Consider the following 20018-nt stretch of genomic DNA (forward strand, 5'->3'; position numbering starts at 1 on the left):
ACCCGGAGATTGTGCTTGACGGATTCATCCCACCCCCCAAACTCCAGGCTCCCACTGGTGGGCTGAAGGCACTGACAGGAGTCCTGGGGAGACCCCCAGGACAGCCACCTTCCCCTGTGCTCTGGGCGGGTCCACCCCTGGGTACATTCCCTCCAACCTCAGCTCAGGCCCGGGACAGGGGTGGAAGTGTGCTGTGCACGGGAAGAAGCCTCTCAGACCTTTCTCAGCTGTGCAGACGTTCCTGAACCCCACTCCACCCCCCGCCCCCAGCCCGCCCCTCGCCAGAGCCCCAGCATGCCTGGCCGTTCCCTCCAGTCCTCCCCCTTGGGCTGCCAATGCAGCTGTGGGCCAGGCCCCCGGGGACCTGACCTCAAGATGGTGGTCACAGAAACCATCTTGGGGCGCCCCCTCCATCCCCAGACTCAGGTCAGCAGAGGGTGAGGCCTTGAGAGGTCACAGCTCTGGTACAGGGAGGCGGGCAGGGCTGGAGAGAAACGGGAAGACACGTCACATCTATGGAAAGGCGTCCAAAGTACAAGCTAAGCAAGGGGAAGGGCCAGAGTGGCCAGAAGAGAAAATGGAAGAGGGAAGGGGCGGGGCCTGGAGGGAGGGGCGGGGCTTCACGCCACCCCGCAGATGAGCGTCTCGACCACGAAGGTGTTCTCGAAGTGGCGGATGGCGTTGCAGTTCTTGGCCCCTCGCTTGTTGATCCCTGGGAGAGAACAGAGAAATCCCAGTGAGGCCTGTGTCCTGGCCTAGAACTGTCTGGGCCACAAAGGCCACCAGCCTCAGAGCCTGAGCAGGGCCTCAGGACCCGGGCCGGGGAGGAGGAGGCCCAGGAAATGAAACCCAGATTCACCCAGAGACAGCGCGGTACAGCGGCATGAGCTCAAAAGCTGGAGTCAGACCTCCCAGCTCTGCCACCTTCTTGCTGTGAGACCTCGGAGGTGCTTCTTAACCTCTCTGTGCCTCCATTTCCTCATCTTTAAAAGGGGCGGCAAGAATAATGATGACAAGGATGAGGATGATGGTAACTTACACTCTCTTAGGAGGACATAAAGAGTGTAAAGCAGGGGGCTTCCCTGGTGGCGCAGTGGTTGAGAGTCCGCCTGCCGATGCAGGGGACGTGGGTTCGTGCCCCGGTCCGGGAAGATTCCACATGCCGTGGAGCAGCTGGGTCCGTGAGCCATGGCCGCTGAGCCTGTGCGTCCGGAGCCTGTGCTCCGCAGCGGGAGAGGCCACAGCAGGGAGAGGCCCGCGTACCCGCAAAAAAAAAAAAAAGAGTGTGAAGCAGTGCCTGGCACGTAGTACGTGCTCATCAGCTGTTATTACTGCTGCTACAATCTGAGCTCTGACAGCTGGTCTCCAGCTACGCTGCCAGGCACTGCCAGAGGGTGGCCATGGTTTGGAGCTCAGGGCAGGGGCCAAGGTGGGTGGAGTCTGCCACTCACGCCTCCGGGTGGCCCTGCGCCGCAGCCGGTAGGTGTCCTTCCCGCTGCACAGGTGGTAGATGAAGGAGCCCAGGGCCTCCTTGTCACTGACATGCTCCGTGACCACCATCTCCTCCTGGATGATGTACGTCTGTGGGAGGTAGGTACCCCTCTGCAAAGGGAGTGGCCACAGCACTGGGTCAGTACCAGGGCTCGCCGCTCTCGGTCCCCGACTGCCCATTGCGCTCGCCTCCCTCCTTCTGCTAGCTTGAGCCGAGCCGCCCCAGCGCCTGCAGTGCCCATCCAACACGCCCACCCCCTCATCCACAGGCCGCATGGCTCGCCTTTCTGACGTGCCTAGGCACTTTCTGCACCTGCACCTGCACTGCCGTGAGTCACGTGTGTGCGAGTCTGGTCTCCCACCCTAGGGAGAGCGCTCCTCGGGGGCAGGGCCCCCATCACCTCCCTGCACTGCTGACATGGGGCGATGTGGCGCATGGCCATGAACACTAAGGAAGCTGGTCTTGGGGTTCTTCCCAAGTGAGGGAGGCAGAAGTGGGAGGCTGGTTGGGGGCAGAAAGGAGAGGTGTTGACTCTGAATGTGGGAGAAGGGAGCTGGAGGTGGGGGCACCAACCTGGGGTGCTGGGTCCAGCTGACAGCAACGCCCAGGCCCCCCATCCTTCCCTTGTCTCATGGAGGGAGGACAAGGGAGAGAAGATGCTGCCGGGGCCCTGCTCACCTTCACATTCATGAGGAGCTCCCAGAAGTTGCGAGGGGGCAGCACGATGGTGGTGTTGAGCTCAATGACATAGCACTTGTCCAGGGAGATGTCGTGATAGGCAGTGAGACCCTGAACAGGAAGAGGGGGCCGCGTCAGTCTCCGCAGGTGAGGGACTGGCCCCGGAGGGCTGTATGAGGCACGAACCCCACCGCACCCATGACGCACCCAGATTCCTCAGCACCGGGGCGGGGACCCCTTCTCCCGCTCCTCTCCCAGCCTGTGTTTGTGGAAGGTTCCACTCACTAGATGAAAACACTATTAAATGCTTCGGTTGTGACAAGGATTCTTCTTGGGGGTATACAGCCGAGGTTTGAATTTCAGGGCAACGTCCCCCCTGTGCATCTCACCAAAGCTGGGAGGTCCCGCCACCCCTATGGACAGCCTGGACCCTCAGTGAGAGATGCCCCTCCCAACCCCGGGTGCTGCATCTTGATAAGATGTCAACACGGAAACAGCTCAGTAAAAAGGAACACTGGCCTCGCCTGTTCCAGCCAGCGTCCGCAGCTGGCAGGTGGCCAAGGAGAAAATCAACCGTGACTAGTTCACATTCAGTGATAACCGCATGACGTATATGATAAAAGCGGCCTCTTTAAATCCCTGATTGACCTAAACCGTAGATATCTACTCCATGGTTTATATTACACGGTATGTACTCCAAGTCTGTACAAGGGGCGTGGGCGTCCTCTTTTCACACCTGTTCCTCCTCGTGGCGCCCCCCTCGCCGCGCCACCCCGCCCCGGGTCCCTGGCCGGCCTCACCCGCTGGAAGTCGTGGATGATGTCTGCAGGGTCACCGCCCCCAAACTGGGGCACCGGCACATTGATGCGCTCGTAGTTCTCCTCGAGGTAGATCTTTACGTCCTCCTCCAGCTCCATGCGGGTGCGGGCCTGCGAGGTCAGGGAGTCCTCGTAGAGGACGCCGCAGTGGAAGAAGTTGTCTCGGGCCAGCTGAGCAAGGAGGGGGGCGGGGGGAGAGAGGGAGGGAGAGTCTGGTCACACAGCACCCTCCGTGAGACCATGCTGCCTGCCCAACCACTCCCGGCTCTGAAGGCCTGGGGAGGCAGGGAGGATGGGTCTGTGACACCCACTTCACAGATGGAGAAACAAAGAAACATGGGGAGTCAGGGAGGGTGAGCCGGGTCTGCCAGTTCCTAGGAGGACGACCTCTTTGGGCCTCAGTTTCCCCATCTGTAAAACAAGGTGACCTCTCAGGCCCCTCTGGCCTCCGAGTCCATGAGTCTATGGCTGTGAAATGGGGCAGACCAGCGGGGGGACAGACACCTGAGAAAGAGGCTGGGGTCGGAGGGGTGTCCTCAGGGGCAAACAGGGGGACTCTGGGTTGGACAGGCTGGGCCCTGCAGGGTGCCACCCTCCGCCACCACCAGGGGGTGCTCGCCCGCCCTTCTTGCCCCCTTTGCGAGGCCCTGCAGACCTTGGAGGGAGGAGGCAGGAGCTGAGAGGCGGCCGTTATCAGATTCTGGTGGCACCGTGTCCAACCTCAAGCAAGGACCCACCACCTTCCCTGGATCCTGTGCTTCCCGAGAAACCTACACAAACATGGTGTCTCCTATATGAGGGGCACGCCTAATCACTCCATCAGTAAGGGAAGGGAGGCAGCCTGGCGTGACCGAGGCTACGTAACTGACCGGTGGACCGCGGGCCCCTCCTACTTCTCCAGGGCCTCCTCCAGGTCCGGCCCACGATGGGCAGACACCCCTTTGTCTGTTTTAGTGTAAGCTGTCCCGGGAGGATGAATCGTCACACAGGAATCATACTGTCCCAGGGTGTAGACCCAGAGGCTGCTCTGAGGTTCTCCTACTCCCTGGGAATTGGGGTGGGGTGAGGAACCCCAAGAGGGCATGAGGGGGGCTGGGATCAGAGGGGAGGTCCAGGGCAGGGCCACAGCCGCAACAGGAAAAGGCCCCAGAAAGTGACAACCAGGAACAGGTGAGGAAGCAGGCCGTGGACGGAGGGGAGCTGAGGTGTCAAGGGTAAGGTCACATGGACTGCAAACTCTTTAGTCATTTCCACCGTAGAAAAACTGGATGACAACAAAGTCAAAGTCCAATGCTTGAGGGTGGGAAAAGGTCACTTGGGTCATAAATGACTGGCAATTCCCAACCTTTTTGTCACCGAGATTCCCCATTCGTTATGTTTATGGTTATTCTATTAAGCAACCTTTCATTTAACTACCTTCAGTTCTGAGAGCTTGGTGGCCCTGCCTCCCTCCCCAGGCCTGGGCTGATCGCAAGGTTGCTGTGACCACGACCAGTTCTTTGGCCCAGCTTCGTGCCCAGATTGGTTGTGTGAGCAGATAACCAGGATGTGATCATAGGTGGAGATGACTGTCTATAAGCCACCCTCCACCCTTCATGGTTTATAGTCCAAATGTCCACGCGTGGAATATATGTCCTTAGAGCAAGATCCATGGGCACAGGGGCCGGGCTCTGAAGGGATCGCAGAGTTCCAATGTCTGCTGCACCTGAGTTTCTGGTGCTAATGCCCTGGGGTGACGCTGTGGGAAGGGGCTGCGGGCCTCACAGCCCAGATTCCAATCCCGGCTCCCCCATCGCCGACTGTGCTCCTGGGAGAGCTCCCTGTCAGCCTCAGATGCAACCAAAGAGATAGGTAAGGACACTCCTCTGGAGCCCATGGCAGTCAGAGGACGGGGACCCGGTCCTGTCTCCCGGACCAAGACCAGAGAGGAGAAGGAGGCAGGGCTTCTGGGCTTGCCCGGGCACCCCTCCCACCTAGGGGGCGTGTCCAGGGCTTCCTGCTGTCCCCTCCTCTCCCCCGTTCACAGGGCCAGATCCTGCCGGCCCACACCCACGGCAATCGCTCGCCCTGCCCTGCCCTCTCTAAAACGCCACTCTTTCTCCAAGGCCCCGCCTCCCTCCGCCCCACCTCACCTGAGCGAGGAAGAAGTATCTGTAGATGTAGACAGAGGCGAACACCAGGCCCATGAGCAGCACGACCATGCCCATCGACAGGTAGCACAGGCCGCCCACAGAGCTCCCCTTCTTGTAGCGGTGGTAGGGGGGCCGCTCCTCCTGTGGACAGCAGTGCAGGGTCAGCCCCGTGGTGGCCCCGCACCCCTGGGAATCCCCGCCACCCCTTTCCGGAAGTGAGACCTCACTCTGCTGGCTGGGAAGGAGCCTTGGAGCAAAGGGAGGGGAGGACGACGCTCAGGACACACAGAGCATCGTCTCTGGAAGGAAAGGAAAGCGTTACCAGGACCCCCCAGCTGTTCCCATCTAAAGAGAAACGGAGCCCCACCTTGGACCCACGGGGACTAAGCGTGTTTTGAATCACCCACGCCATTAGCCCCCTTCATTATACCAGTTGTGACCACAGTAGATTCTTTCAAATGTAGAGGGGGGGGGAAGCACAGATATGGCCTTGGTGACTGAGCCAGGCCTAGGAACCTGTAGGAACTGGAGTGACTGGGCAGGCAGGGAGCCGCTGCCCTGGGCAGTGGGGACCAAGGAAGGCTTCGGAGGTAGGAAGTGACAAGATCCACCTGAAAGCTGGAGTGCCCAGAGGGACCGGGATGGGGACAGCGGGGGTGGGGAGTCTGCTGGGCTCTTCCAAGGAAGCTGTGGCAGGAAACGGTCACTGACCAGTGGGGACAGGGCTCTGGGAGGCCCGCAGGGTCTGGGCGCGGGAGCTCGCACCCTCCGGCCAGCCCGGGCAGAGGCCAGCCTGCCGGGGCGGCGATGGCATCACACGGGCGCTGGTGTCGAGCAGGCTGTCAGAAGCAGGCCCACAGGGTGAAGTCTGGAGGCTTCCGGAAGCCTCTGCCGGGAAGGGAACGTGGCTACCGGCAGGCAGGCCAGGGCAGGAGGTTCCTCCAGGCTCAGGTTCGGGACAGTAGCTGCAGGACTGCCAAGAAGCAGCAAGCCAGGCGGACCCAACTCCAGTCCGCACACGTCTGGGCCAGTGGCCGGAGGCGTGTGTAAGGCTCAGCAGCCCTGCGTTCCCTGGGGCGCTGGACGGAGAATCTCGTGACTCGGGCTCCTCCCAGCTGTGTGAGCTCGGCCATTGCGCGTCTTTGTGCCCTTCCTCACCGGCACCCCTGCCCTAACCCAGGCCTCCTTCACCCTGGAGATGTTGCAAGAGCCCCAGGCCCGGCTCTGCCTCTGGGATCCATCATTCAATCCCTCCTCCACGGTGTCCAGATGCAGCCGGGTGAGGGTAGAGGCCAGTGCCCCTGCCAACCTCAAGGAACTGTGGCAGAGGTGGGGGGGCAGGAGGGGAGCCTGGGCCTTCTCACTCCGGCCCCGCCGCTAACCGTCTGCTTAGCGCTCTGTGCCCGCTTCCACTCTTCCCTCATCTGCTTAGCGGGAGGTCGGCAGTGGGGACGTGATGCAGGTCCAAGTTACCCAAGACAGGCCTTTATTCTCAGGGCACACAGGGGGCCCAGCCTGGTAGGGGCGGGGTGCAGGGCCTGCTGTGCTTGGGGCACATGGGGGTGTGGGACCTGGGCCTCAGGGAGTAGAGGGGCATCCCATCAGAGGGGGCGATGCCTCCCTGCTTGGAGCGCTCCCCTCTCCCCACACCCTTTCCTCAGGAAAAGGGTAGAAAATGCCTGAAAGACACACCGCCCCATCACGAGGCACATGTGTCACCAGGCCAGTGGCCCCCAGCCTCCAGCACCATGGGATGGAGACACAGGACGGACAGGTGACCCGGCCCATCCCATACCCCCTCACAGGCTGGGCCGTCTGCAGGCCTGGGGCCTCTCCCCACCCGGGCCCTGCTGCAGGGGTGCTGCGATCGAAACCAGAGAAGCACCTGGTGAGACCACCCCCCTGGCTGGCACCTCCTCGGCATGCTGGGGCTCCCTGGGGGCAATAACCAGGGTCACTAGCACACTTGGGCGGCCACTGCTCACAGGGCCTCCAGGGACAGCTGCCAGGGGGAGGGGGTGGGGGACTGCAAGCGTTCTGCCTTTCCAACGGGCTCCCAGGATCAGCCCAGGATGGGGCGACCCGATGACCAAGCTCTGCCAGTGTCTCGCAGGAACAAGCCACCCAGGGGCTCCAGCCATCCTCAGTGGCTCCTAAGGAAAGGTGGGTGACGCAGAAGAAAGGCGCCACACCCACTGGGAATCCTGCCCTGGAGGCACAACATTTGTATTTAGCGAGACCAGTAGGGCTGCAGGGACCCAGAGGCCCCCAGCAGGGGCTGCGATCCATGCGTGGGGAACATCCCAGCCTCCGGACCCTCCAACCCTCTGCAGGTCCTCCTGTGAAATGTGAACAGACTCCTCCTGACAGGGTTTTGTTGGGATTAAAGGAGACAGAGACCCTGAAAGCCTTTGTAAAGGATAAAGTGGTAGATAAAAATAGCAGATCTTTATCAGCTAAAGCTCTCCTTCTTTTTTTTTTAGGGCCACCACGAGCCAGCTGTCGAGGCTGCACAGTGGCCATGCCTTGCTCCTGCAAACCAGAGAAGCAAAAGCAAGCTTATGAGAACTGCTTTTAAAAAAACCAGAAAACAAAAAAAAGTCAATGGGCTACAAAGCAAGAGCCCGAGGGCCAGCTCCACAATTGAGGTTCACAGACAAGGGAGGCCTACCAGTTTTATAGCTTCCTTTCTGCTCCCGGCTGGGTCAGGTGTTTCTATGTGCCTGGGGGAGGGGCCGGGCAGGGGGGCCAGGCTGCCCCAGGTGGGGAGGCGGTCAGGGAGGACGGAGAGTGGGGAGCGGCTCCAGAGGAAAATGAGGCAAGTGGCTGAGGACAGCCTCCAGCCAGGACCCCTGGATCCCACCCTGTGTCCTCACACGTCTCTGTGGGTGTGCCTGTGAAGGCTGGGGATCCTCCCCTTTCCTAGAGCTGTGGACAACGGCTTCCTATCCTGCTCCTACAGACCCCTCTAGGGCACACCCATGGCTCACGCCCTGCACCCCTCCCTACCTGACACGCAGAGGCCAAACCCCCAGAAGCATCATGGCTGAGCAGGAGGGATGGAAGGGAAAGCAGGACCAGAGGCTGCTGGTGTCCCGGCTTCGAGACAGAGGCACTGGGACCGGGACGTAAAGCCCCAGGTGGGCGGGAGGCCCCTGAATCCTGCCCTCGCTGGCAGTGCTTGAAAGGTCAGCCCCGAGCTGCAGCCCTCAGAGGCCTCTGGGGAGCCTGTAAGCAGCCTGGGCTGGAACCTGGGGCCTCACCCCTTAGGATCCGGGCTGCGCAGCTCACCCAGAATGACAGGAATGACGGCCGAGGGGCCTGCTTCCCGAAGCCCCCAGCTGCTTCACCTGTCATGCTGGAGCCCCAGGAGAAGGCCCCCCCTCCACGGAGCAGTTACCCACAGCCACGCATCTGGGGGCTTCCAGAAAGTAGAAAAATACTGCTTCCATGGCAACAGGGCTTCCTGAGCCACAGGCCTCGCCATGCACTCGTGTGGGGCACGTGGGCCACATGTCCAGGGACCCGAAAGGCGCCCAGGCCTAGGCCTGCCTGTTTCACGGAGCCTGCAGTGGAGCTCCTTAAATGATTAGGCAAAGCCAGGGCCAGAAGAGCCAGGGGGAACCCAGCCAACTTAAGCATTAACTCAGAAGGCCCGCAGGGCTCATGGACAGAGCTCCCCAGCTACCTTCCCTCGGTAAGGATGTCGAAATGAACCGCAAGCAGAGTAACTACAGTTGCAGGCTGCTCGGAGGCAGCTAGCAGGGGAGCCAGAAATGCAGCCACAGCAGGCCCGGGCAGACGGCTCGGGGCGGATCTCGCCTCACCTCCCCAGCGCCAGTGCCCCCTCCTCAGCATCTTTCTTTCCCAGGCTGCAGGCCACAAAGGCAAGGGCTCCAGTGAGAGAGAAAGAGAGAGACAGACAGACAGAAGCCTAGCAGGGGTGGGGGGACTGGGCCTCTGCCCACGGAGCACGCAGAGCTGTGCTCAGACGTACAGACGTCAGCTGGGTAAATGCTGATAAGGCATCGTGAACTTGCCATCAGGGAAACCCACTCCTGCCCTGGGACCCACCGGTGCCCACGGTGCAGGCCGTGTGAGGAGGAAGGGCATGGACCCCGAGGACACTCCCGACAGCCCTCTGCACTGCTCTGCCTGGCTGGGCCAGGCAGATTCCCTCTTCTGTTCTGTACCTGACAGTCAGGGTGAGACCCCAGAGAACAAAGGCTGGGGGGAGAGAAGCAGAGCTACGGCTGGAAGGGCTCTCCTGGGGGAGACACAGCGCGGAGACACTGCAGGGGCTGCGCTTCCCTGCTCTTACCATAAACATTTTTTTTATGGTAAGAGAAACTCATCCTCTGTGGCAATCTGCTGACAGCCTTGAAACATGCAAGGATGGGCCGTGGGGAGAACAGAGAAGAGGGAAATGAGAGAGAAAGCAGAAAAGCCACTGCGGCACAAGTCCAAACGCCACAGCCCCTCAGGGAAGGCCCAGGGCAGGCGGGCAAAGGGCAGGACTGCCCATTCACCAAGGTCCTCTTGGCCCAGGCCGCAGGGCTGGCGGGGATGGGGCACTGGGGCAGGAGGACGCCAAGCCCTGCGATCCACCCTCCTGGCCGGCAGGGGACCCTCCCCCAACCACTCCAGGAGACTCAGCTCCCTCCTGCCCAGGACCTGAGGCCAGGACCAGGAAAGTGAAATCTGATCCCCAGGTATGCGGGCTGGGGGAGGGGGTGACACAGGGGCCATTAATCAAAAGCAAAAGCCAAGGAGAAAATTCCAGCGCTGAGATGACTGTACTGAACACGGTTCTCTCCCCTTGCAGGCCCCCAGCCCAGACTGTTCGAGTCTCTACATGCCCACACCTGGCTGTGTGTGTGTGTGTGTGTGCTCGCGTGCACACACATGGGGGAGCAAAGACACAGGCAGATCGTAGGGAGAGGGGAACTGGGCTGAGAGGCCCAGGGCAGGCCAGTGGGCCTCCAAAGGGGAAGAATCCAGCAAGTGCCAAGGCTCTACTAAGAGGGGGTGCTCCCCATCCAGCCCACCTTCCAGGCTGGCTTGCTGCCAGCTGCCCATCAGCGCAGGCCCCTCCTCATCTGGGAGGCAAGCACCACATGGGGGGGGCAGCTGGAGGCGCAGCTGGACCCTCACACCCATCCCTTCCTGGCCACCGAGGCACCTCCTTCCAGCGGCACATGTGAGGACAAAATCCTCCTTGTTTCAGTTTTTACTCAGAAGCAGGGGGAGGCCCAATGTGAGAGTGTTCCTGCCGCCCTACCCTGGCCCCTGGGGCCTGCACACAGGTTGAAATTTTATTAGGACAGCCAGAGGGTGGCTCACTGGTGAAAGGCACTCGTGAACTCATCTGTTCATCGAGTGGTCCTTCCAGGGCTTTAAATCTTATTTTCGAGTCCAGTTCAGTAACCAAGGAGGGTTCCAGGGTCACCCCGAGCCGAAACAGAGCTTCTGATACGCTTTCCTCCGGCAGGCCCGTCAGCGCGGGACAAACCCAAATGTCCTGAATGATGAAGCAGCTCCTAGGGCTCCCAGTCTGCTCGCCCCAGGCCGATGCGGTCCTGGGCTGCTGTGAATGCTGGGTGTCTGCTGAGCTCACTGGGCGACATAGGAGGCAAGAATGGGGGGGCCTTGCTCTACGTGGGGCACTGGATGTGGGGGAAACGTACCCACTGGCCAGGCGAGGCCACAAGAGGCTCACAGAAGTGCACTCTCTCCCCAAGGCTCCGATTCCACTAGGCGACTGGCAGAGCCAACATGCGACACCCCAAAGCCTCCCCTGATCCCCTGAGGGCCAGTGAGCTGTGAAAGTTTACTAATAAGCAGATCTGTCCTAAAGGGGCTGGGATTTTCATCTTCCTCCAGGGGCCCCATCGCTCCCCCTTGCCAATTAAGACAGCCAGGAGACCCTACCCAACTAACAAGGGCTGGGGGCGAGGCACACTCAGCAGGCTCGAAGCCATTGAAAACAGCACAGGGAAAATGTTGATATTTCCATTTCACGCTGGATGAGGGGGAAGAGAGGACGCTTGACTTTGGAGCCAGAAGCTGGATGTCAGTTACCGCCAAGGCGACGCTGGCATCTACCATCCCACCTGACACCCGTCAGCTGCTGCCGGAGGATGTGGCACTCCTGTGAGATTCGGCAGACCTTCTGGTGGGTTTCAAATCCATCCTTCCACTGTCTGGCTGGTCCTCCCTCCTGCCCGAATCCTATAGCTTTTGGAGGCAGGGTCCAGTTTTCCAGGCCTCAGCTGGGTGCCTGGCCCTGGGAGTAGCAGCTGGAGAAGACAGGAGTGGGTGTGCTGCCTTGGGCCCCCAGCCCTGCACCCTCCAGGGGCTAAGTGGAAGGGAGGAAGGAGGTTTAAAGGGCCCCCTGCAAACTTTTAAAGCTGCAGGCCATGCCTTCAAATATGAAGTGTCCCCACCCCCAACTAAGCATCAGAAGCAGATGGAGCTGCTCTGGTGGCGGCTGCAGAGCACCCCACCCCCTGGAAACCCAGCCCCGGGGGTCACTGATGCTGCAGCGACCACACCAGGGCAGGGGAGCGCGCCAAGGCTCTTCCTGGAATTCCTCACTTAGGTGTCTTTGCTCTGGCTATAACACCCACCTCTGAGGACCCTCTCCTGTGTCCTCTCTTCCAGGGCACAGGTCATCCCGAAGCACCCACCCTCCCATACCCCCCCCCCAGCAAGGTTTAGTTTGAGCCATCAACTTGGGGAGGGGCCTTGGCGCTGAGGAAGACTTCCCATGGGGGGGGGAACGGGAGCTTGGTGCGCCCCAAGAACGCCAGGAGCGACGGCCGCGTGGAAGCAGCGTAGACACCTCTGCCGAGACACTATAGAGCCAGGCTGAACCAGCTCTCTCTCCCTCCCCTCCTTGCCCGCCACGCGTCCTGCCCCCTCTGGGCCCTCCCCCGGTCGGACTCCACGCAGCTCAGACAGTTTTCCACGGCGGAAATGCCTCTTCTCCCCCAGGCCGGAGGGAAAGGGGAGGAGGGGACGCCGCTGGAGGGGGCGGGGTGCACCGAGGCCCGCCTCCACAAAGCGCAGCCTGGGTGCTAGAGGGCACCAGGGCACCGCGGAGTGGAGGGGGTAGCCCAGTGCGCGAGGGAGCCGGGAGAGGAAGGAAGAGGGCAGGAAGGCCCAGGCGGCAGGGGGGGCGGTGGGATCAGGGCACCCAGCCTCGTAACCCCGAATCTCGAACCCCGGACGTGCGGCCAGGCGGATTCTGGTTTATCTCCATTTCATGTATCATCGCTTTCTGGTCCACCAATTCAGGTGCAGACCAACAGCACATCCCTTGGCCCCAGCAGTCCCCCGTTTGGGACGCAATCAATAGCCCCGCCCCCTTCGTTGGCACCAGAGCCCCTCTCCCCATTCCCCACCAATCACAACCCACCGCCCTACTTTGGGGAAACAATGTCCAACCCTCCTCCCATCCCCCACCTGGGGACTCGACCCGCGGCCCCTCCTCCATGATTGGAAACATACACATATACCCCCACCGACATTCCTCGAACCTCTCCGGACCAGCTCCCTCCCCTATTCGGGGCCAGGCGCCTAGGGCTCGGTCCACTTTTGGAAGAGACCTTGAGCGCTTCCTCACCTGGGACCATCGACTCGGAGCCCCTCCCATTCTTCAGACTTATGCTTTCGGCTGCCGCAGAGGGCCAGGACCCAAGGCCCCTCCCCATTCTGGGATGGATGACCCATTCCGGAATCCCACCCCCGCTCCGCTCGAGACTCCGGGGTCCCGATGCGCCTCGGGTAGTCGCCGGGGCCGGCAAGGCGCGCTTCGACCCCCCGTCCCTCTCACCCGAGACGGCGTCAGCAGGATCTCAGCGGCTGGGGCGGGCGCCGGGGCCGAGGCCGAGGCCGAGGCCGAAGCCTTGTCGGCCTTGTCGCCCTTGATACCGGCCACCGCGGGCTGGAAGCTGATCTTCACCATGGCTGCGCCGGGCCGCGCGTCCGCCCTGCAGCCTCCGGCCGTGCAGCCACTCTCTGTGCAGCCTCTATCTGTACCACAGCCGCTCGGTTCTCCGCAGACACCGGAAGTTTGGATCGCGTTGGGTCCTTTTCTCTAACCCCACCCCCAGCCCGCCCCGCCCCCGCCCCCCCAAGGGAGGGCCTTGGCGCCCTGCGCGCCTGCGCCCCCCTCCCGCTAGCTGGGCGCGCAGTGACCGCTGCCGGGCGCTGCCTGGGGAAGTCTAAGGTTCCTTTAACCACTCACTCACTCACTCCATCCATCCATCGCATCCATCCATCCATCCATCCAATCAGGCATGGACTCAGTCCCCATCGCTGCTTTATCCCTTCCAGCTGCCTCTCCAAGACCAGCATCTCCAGAACATACAGTCTTTGTTAAAACCGTGTTTGCCAGGCAAATGCATCTTCTAGACAAGCTCCCCGTGCCCTCTATCCCACTTCATACCCTCCTCTTTGGAAATGCTGGAGCCCCCACTGAACCTGCCCACACCGCTCCCTCCTCCCACTTCCTTTTCCGACGTGTCCTGGGCCCTGGCAGGAGGCTTCAGGGCCAGGTGCCCAATTGCTTGCCTTTATCCTGCATCCTGCATCCATCTACACCACCTTCATTCTCCATCATCCTTTTTCCTTCACCCTTAATTCCTGCAGAACCTTCCTGGGGGTGCACGCGGAGGACACTGGAAGCAGAGAAATGAGGGCAGCCCCTGCTCTTTCACTCTCTTGTGTAACCTGTGGCCTCAGTTGCTGAGTGAAGGGTTCTGTTGGCCATTTCTCACCCACCCAGGAGGATTACGGCAAGTGTGATGGGAAGATCCGCAGGGCAGGGTGTCTGGTGGCTCAGTCCTCATCTCACCTGGGATGCCTTTGGGCTGCTCCGCCGCACCCTCACCTGTGACGCGTGCCTCTCCCCATCAACCCAGTTGAGGAGCCAGGATTGGCCCCAGTAGGAAGGTCTCCTGGAATCAACCCCATTGATTGAATGGGGTTGAACCCCATAGTTGAACCCCATAGTTCATTTTAAAACTAAAACCCCAGATGTGAACTTTTACATGTGTTTTACCTCTTTCCCCAAATTGAGTAGTTGAGTGCCGTTCTTAAAAAACATCTGGTTCATTACAGTTTAAAGCACTGGTTATTTAAGACGTAACAATGGTAATTAAGAAGGTCAGTGGAGACGCTTACTGGAAACACAGTGGTCTCAGACAAGTGTATCCCCACGACCCTCCGAGTTCTATCAGCTCCCCAGAACTTATTCATCTTATAAATGAAAGTTTGTACGCTTTGACCAACCTCTCCTTATTTCCTCCACCCCCCAGCCTGTGGTAAACACCATGCTGTCTCTGGTTCTATGAGTCAGACTGTTTAAGGTTCTACGTACAAATGAGTTCACACGTAGTATTTGTCTTTCTCTGTCTGGTTTATTTGACTTGGCGTAACATCCTCCAGGTTCATCCATGTTGTCACAAATGGCAGGATTTTCTTCAGTTTTACAGCTAAATAGTATTTATTTTACATAGACACACAGTCATCCATCAATGGACACTTAGGTTGTTTCCATGTCTTGGCTATTGTGAATAATGCTGCGATGAACATGGGAGTGCAGATATCTTTTCAAGATACTGATTTCATTTCCTTTGGCTAGATCCCCAGTAGCGGAATTGCCAGATCATATGGTAGTTCTATTTTTAATTTTTTGAGGCACCTTCATACTGTTTTCCATAATGGCTATACCTGCTAAGTATATCAAAGAGAGCGTTCTGCTGAAAACTATCAGTAGAAAGAGACAAATCTCTGGAAAATCTAATTAATAAATAAGAGAGAAAATATTAATACATTTCTATATCCTATAGAAAGAAGATGTAACTATAGACAAGGTGGATATTACAAATTATAATGTATTTTATATACAATCATATCTAATATATATATTCTGAAGTGATGATTTTATGGAGAAGTATAAGTGGCCAAACGGACTCAAGAAGTAGAAGGGGACTTCCCTGGTGGCGCAGTGGTCAAGAATCCGCCTGCCAGTGCAGGAGACACGGGTTTGAACCCTGGTCCGGGAAGATCCCACATGCCGTGGAGCAACTAAGCCTGTGAGCCACAACTACTAAGCCTGCACTCTAGAGCCTGCATACCACAACTACTGAGCCCTCGTGCCACAACTACTGAGCCCGCACCCCTAGAGCGGGTGCTCCACAACAAGAGAAGCCACTGCAATGAGAAGCCCGTGCACCACAACGAAGAGTAGACCCTGCTCACCGCAACTAGAGAAAGCCCGTGCACAGCAACAAAGACCCAACGCAGCCAAAAATTAAAAAAAAAAAAAAAAGTAGAAGATCACAATGCCCTATAATAAAGGAAGCTACTGGAAAAAGTTCTCAAGCAATTATCTCAAAAAATGGTTCTGAGCAGCCAGACCACTTAACTGGATAATTCTTTCCAACTAAAGCAATAGTTAATTCTACTGATGCTTTGATTAGTTTCAGGTACAGTTTATGTCTTCTGATACAAAAATCTGACAAATAAAAGAGAAAAACATAAGTTAGTTATGAATAGAGATACAAAAATTCAGCAGTACCTCACAAGAACAGTGAAATGGCATATAGGACTTCTCCTAAGAATAAAGACACAGATTTCATGTTTGGAAACCTATTTGGGGAGAAACTGCTTAGTAAAGTAATGCTTAAAAGTAATAGTTATTCAAACTTGAAAAGCAGAGAAAAGCATAAAGAAACAAAACAACTATTATGACAAAACCCACAACAACCACTGTTAGTGTTCTGTTATTTTTTCTCCAATATTTCTTACTCTCTGTGTGTGAGTATGCTTGTGCTGTGTTTTTTTTTTACAAAACTGGAACCACATTTTGTGTGTATGCCTGTGTGTGTGTGTGTGTGTGTGTGTGTTCTCAACTGAGGGCAATTTTGACCCTCAGGGAACACTTAGCAATGTTTGGTGACATTTTCAGTTGTCACAGTGGGGGAGGAGGAGGGGGCAGGGTAGGTGCTACCAGCCTCTAGTGGGCAGAGAAGCAAGAGATACAGCTGAGCATCCTTTAATGCACAAGACAAAAAATTATCCAGTGTAAAATGTCAATAGTGCCAAGGTCGAGAAACCCTGATTAATATCCTTTTTTCTTTTAAAAATAATTTCAGCGTTTTCTCACGTGGTAGGCAGAATACCCACACACCCCCGCTCCCCAGATCCTGATTTCTGGACCCTGTGAATTTGTTACCTTGCATGGTGAAAGGAACTTTGCAGATGTAATTAAGGTTATGAACCTTAAAATAGGGAGATTATCGTGGATTATCTGTGCAAGCCCAGTCTAATCACACAAGCCCTTAAAAAGCAGAGAACTTTCTCCGGTTAGAGTGAGAAAGATGTGGCAGAAGGAGGATGGAGAGAGATTTGAACTATGAGAAGGGCTGGATGCGGCGTTGCTGGTTTAAGATGATGTGGGCTGGGGGGAGGTGTTGTCAGGGAAACAGGTGCCCTTAAAGCCAGGAGAGAGGCTCCCAGCTGAGAGCAAGAAAACGGAGACCTCCGTCCTACACCCACACAGAACTGAGTTCTGCCAACAACCTGAGTGAGCCTGGGAGCACATCCCCCTCCAGAGCCTCCAGATAAGGAGCCCAAGCTGACTGGAACCTTGCTTTTGACCTTGTGAGGCTAGGCACAGAGGAAACAGCAGAGCCCACCTGTACTGTTGACCTGCAGAACTCTGAGAGGAGGAAGCTGTGTTGCACTAAATTTATGATAATATGTTACAGCAGCAATATAAAACAAATACATCTGGCATGATTAAAAATTGTCTCATATTCATGAACCTCTTTGTGTGTAAATCTTTGTCTCATCTCATAGACTTTTTTTTTCAAACATTGCTGTGGTCCTCACCAGAATTTTTTTTTCAGTTTATCATCAGCCATATTTGTGAGAAGTGGCTATACTACCTTTGGTGAAGTCATTTAACATGTGTCCTTTAATTTGATAAGTAAAAACATATACCTCAACATTATAATTTTTTAAATTGAAGTATAGTTGATTTACAATATTATGTTAGTTTCAGGTGTACAGCACAGTGCTTCAGTTATTTTTTCTGATTATATTCCATTATAGGTTATTACAAGATATTGAATATATTTTCCTGTGCTATACAGTAAATCCTTGTTGCTTATCTATTTTATGTAGAGTAGTTTTTAATCTGTTAATCCTATACTCCTAATTTGCTCCCCGCCACCACTTCGGTAAGCATAAGTTTGTTTTCTACATCTGTGAGTCTGTTTCTGTTTTGCATATAGATTCATTTGTATTATTTTTTAGATTCCACATATAAGTGATATATAGCATTTGTCTTTCTCTGTCTGACTTCACTAATCATGATATTCTCTAGGTCCATCCATGTTGCTGCAAATGGCAATATTTCATTCTTTTATATGGCTGAGTAACATTCCATTGTATATATACCACATCTTCTTCTTCTTTTTTTTTTTTTTTTTTTTGTGGTACGCTGGCCTCTCACTGTTGTGGCCTCTCCCGTTGCGGAGAACAGGCTCCGGATGCGCAGGCTCAGCGGCCATGGCTCACGGGCCTAGGCGCTCCACGGCATGTGGGATCTTCCCGGACCAGGGCACGAACCCGTGTCCCCTGCATCGGCAGGCGGACTCTCAACCACTGCACCACCAGGGAAGCCCTACCACATCTTCTTAAGCCAGTTGTCTGTTGATGGGCTCTTGGGTTGTTTCCATGTCTTGGCTATTGTAAATGGTACTGCTATGAACACTGGGGTGCATGTATCTTTCCAAATTAGAGTTTTCATTTTTTTCTGGATGTATACCCAAGAGCAGGGTTGCTGGATCATATGGTAGCTCTATTTAATAATATAACATTTTGTCAATTTTTTATTCAAAAAATTTAAAGTGCCAGATATTTGCTAATTATGTATATTTTAAAAGAACGTCTTAGATTTATCAATTCTGTTTTTCTGTTTTCTAGTTACTTTATTTCTGCCTTTTAAAAAAGTGAATATTCTTTTTTCTTCAGATTTGTTCTGTTCTTCTTCTTTAACATTTTTTTTTATTACTAGTGAAGATAAAACATTTGTTCTCATGTTCATTATGTCTCTGCCTACCAATTGGGGTAAATATTACCTATTTCATAGGTAGTAATGATTAAGTGATAATATTAGGCATAAATGAGATAATAAACAGCACAGAACTGGAGGTATCATAACTCAAATAACTTTCTGCTGCCGGTTATTGTTGGGATTACTTTCAGTTTTTCACTATTATAAACAATGCTGCAGTGAACATCTTCACTACTCTTCACAAAGGGCATACAGTTCAAACCCCACCAGCTCTGCCACTACTGCTGCTTCCTCTCTGTAGCCTCCCCAGTTGGTGGCGGGGGGGGGGGCCGGGGGGGAGGTAGGTTCCATTTAAATCATTTGAAAAAGAGTAGTACTATTTTATCTGAATTTTTCAGAACACTGCTCAGAAAAAATAAAAATATCATCAACAGGTATACGAATTTGAAATATATTTTGAATCATGTTTTTTTTTACCCCATCACGTTATATGAGACTTAATTTCTAGTAAAATTTTTTAAAATTTAAAATGGAAATATTTTGTTTTTCTGAGGATGCAGTAAATATTTGCGTATTGGAGAAATCTCGGACAATATAGGAAGCCAGCTGTATTAGTTAGCGAGGGCAGCCATAGCAAAGTATCACAAATTGAGTGGCTCAAACAATGGAAATTTTTTGTTTCATGGTTCATAGTCTCATAGTGCCGTGGTTGGTTTCTTCTGAGGTCTGGAGGGAGAATCTTCTCCACGCCTCTCCCCGGGTTCTGCTGATTAACTGGCAATCTTTGGCGTTCCTTGGTGTGTAAAAGCATCATCCAGTCTCTTCCTTCATCTTCACATGGAGTTTTCCATGTGTATGTCCGTGTCCAAATTTCCCCTTTAATAAGGGCACCTATCATATTGGATTAAGGCCCATCTTCATCAGCTCATCTTAACTAATTACATCTGCAACAACTCTATTTCCAAATAAGGTCATATTCTGAGGTACTGAGGGTTAAGGACTTCAACATGTGAATTTGGAGGGCACAATTCAACCCACAGCAGCAGCCTTGTCCAAAATTACGCTTTGCTAGGATAACTTCTGTTATCAGTATCGATACACAATTGGTGTATATTCTTCTAGGTCTCCTCTACATGCATATATATACTCACAAAGTTTATCCTGTAAAAAATGGAATTACGCAGTTCTCTAATCGGCTTTTTTCAGTTAACAAAATGTTCTGAACAGCTTTCCATGTCATCAAATACAGATTGTAGTTTAATGAGTGTATAGAATTGTATCCTTTGATGTGCCATATGTTACTGATTGAAGAATATTCCAAAATGTTGCTCTTCCAAGCAAAGCAGCCATGAAGATACTTGTATGCTGTGTGCTTCCTTGCTTCCTAGCTTGCTATTTTCCGAAGATACATTGCTACAAGTGGGTCGGCTGGTTTAAATGGCCTACCTCTTGCGAAATATTTTGATACATATTGACAACCTGCCCTTTAGAAAAGCTGTGACTGTTTATACTCCCTTCATCAAAGCACTTCCTCTTTCATACCTGCTCCTCCCCAGTCTTCCACACTTGAGCGAGGACGACTCTCTTCTAGCAGCTAACGCCAGATCTTGATCATCCTGGTGCCTCTTATTTGTCTCCCACCCCGCACTGAATCTACCAGCAACTTCCCTGGTCCAAAGTCTATCCATATCCGACCGCTTCTCCCACCTTGGTCCACGCCATCACCTCACCTGGTCTTTCTCCCGACCCTTTGCAGGGTCCTCCCCACCCTTCCCGGCCCCCGCAAAAATCTGTTCTCGCTTCAG

The 20018-nt window shown here is 54.9% G+C and overlaps 1 protein-coding gene across 1 annotated transcript; it reads right to left on the reverse strand.

Moving 5' to 3' along the window:
- Positions 1 to 252: 252 nt before the first annotated feature.
- Positions 253 to 13228, reverse strand: ITM2C (integral membrane protein 2C). Its single transcript, XM_030876776.3, has 6 exons — positions 12958 to 13228; positions 5121 to 5261; positions 2971 to 3159; positions 2171 to 2281; positions 1452 to 1602; positions 253 to 712 (listed from the first exon to the last, which is right to left on the reverse strand). The coding sequence occupies exons 1-6, from the start codon at positions 13087 to 13089 to the stop codon at positions 621 to 623; spliced, it is 816 nt and encodes a 271-aa protein (XP_030732636.1). The 5' UTR covers positions 13090 to 13228; the 3' UTR covers positions 253 to 620.
- Positions 13229 to 20018: the final 6790 nt, after the last annotated feature.

Source organism: Globicephala melas, chromosome 7 (genome assembly GCF_963455315.2).
Source record: "Globicephala melas chromosome 7, mGloMel1.2, whole genome shotgun sequence".
In the NCBI taxonomy this organism is placed as follows: Eukaryota; Metazoa; Chordata; class Mammalia; order Artiodactyla; family Delphinidae; genus Globicephala; species Globicephala melas.

Excerpts from the sequence above, each read along its gene's own strand:
- ITM2C (XM_030876776.3), bottom strand. The coding sequence starts at position 13,089 with ATGGTGAAGATCAGCTTCCAGCCCGCGGTGGCCGGTATCAAGGGCGAC. Across the intron at positions 5,262-12,957 it reads TCCTGCTGACGCCGTCTCGG|GAGGAGCGGCCCCCCTACCA; the intron begins GTGAGAGGGACG and ends TGCTGTCCACAG. Across the intron at positions 1,603-2,170 it reads AGCTCCTCATGAATGTGAAG|AGGGGTACCTACCTCCCACA; the intron begins GTGAGCAGGGCC and ends CTCCCTTTGCAG.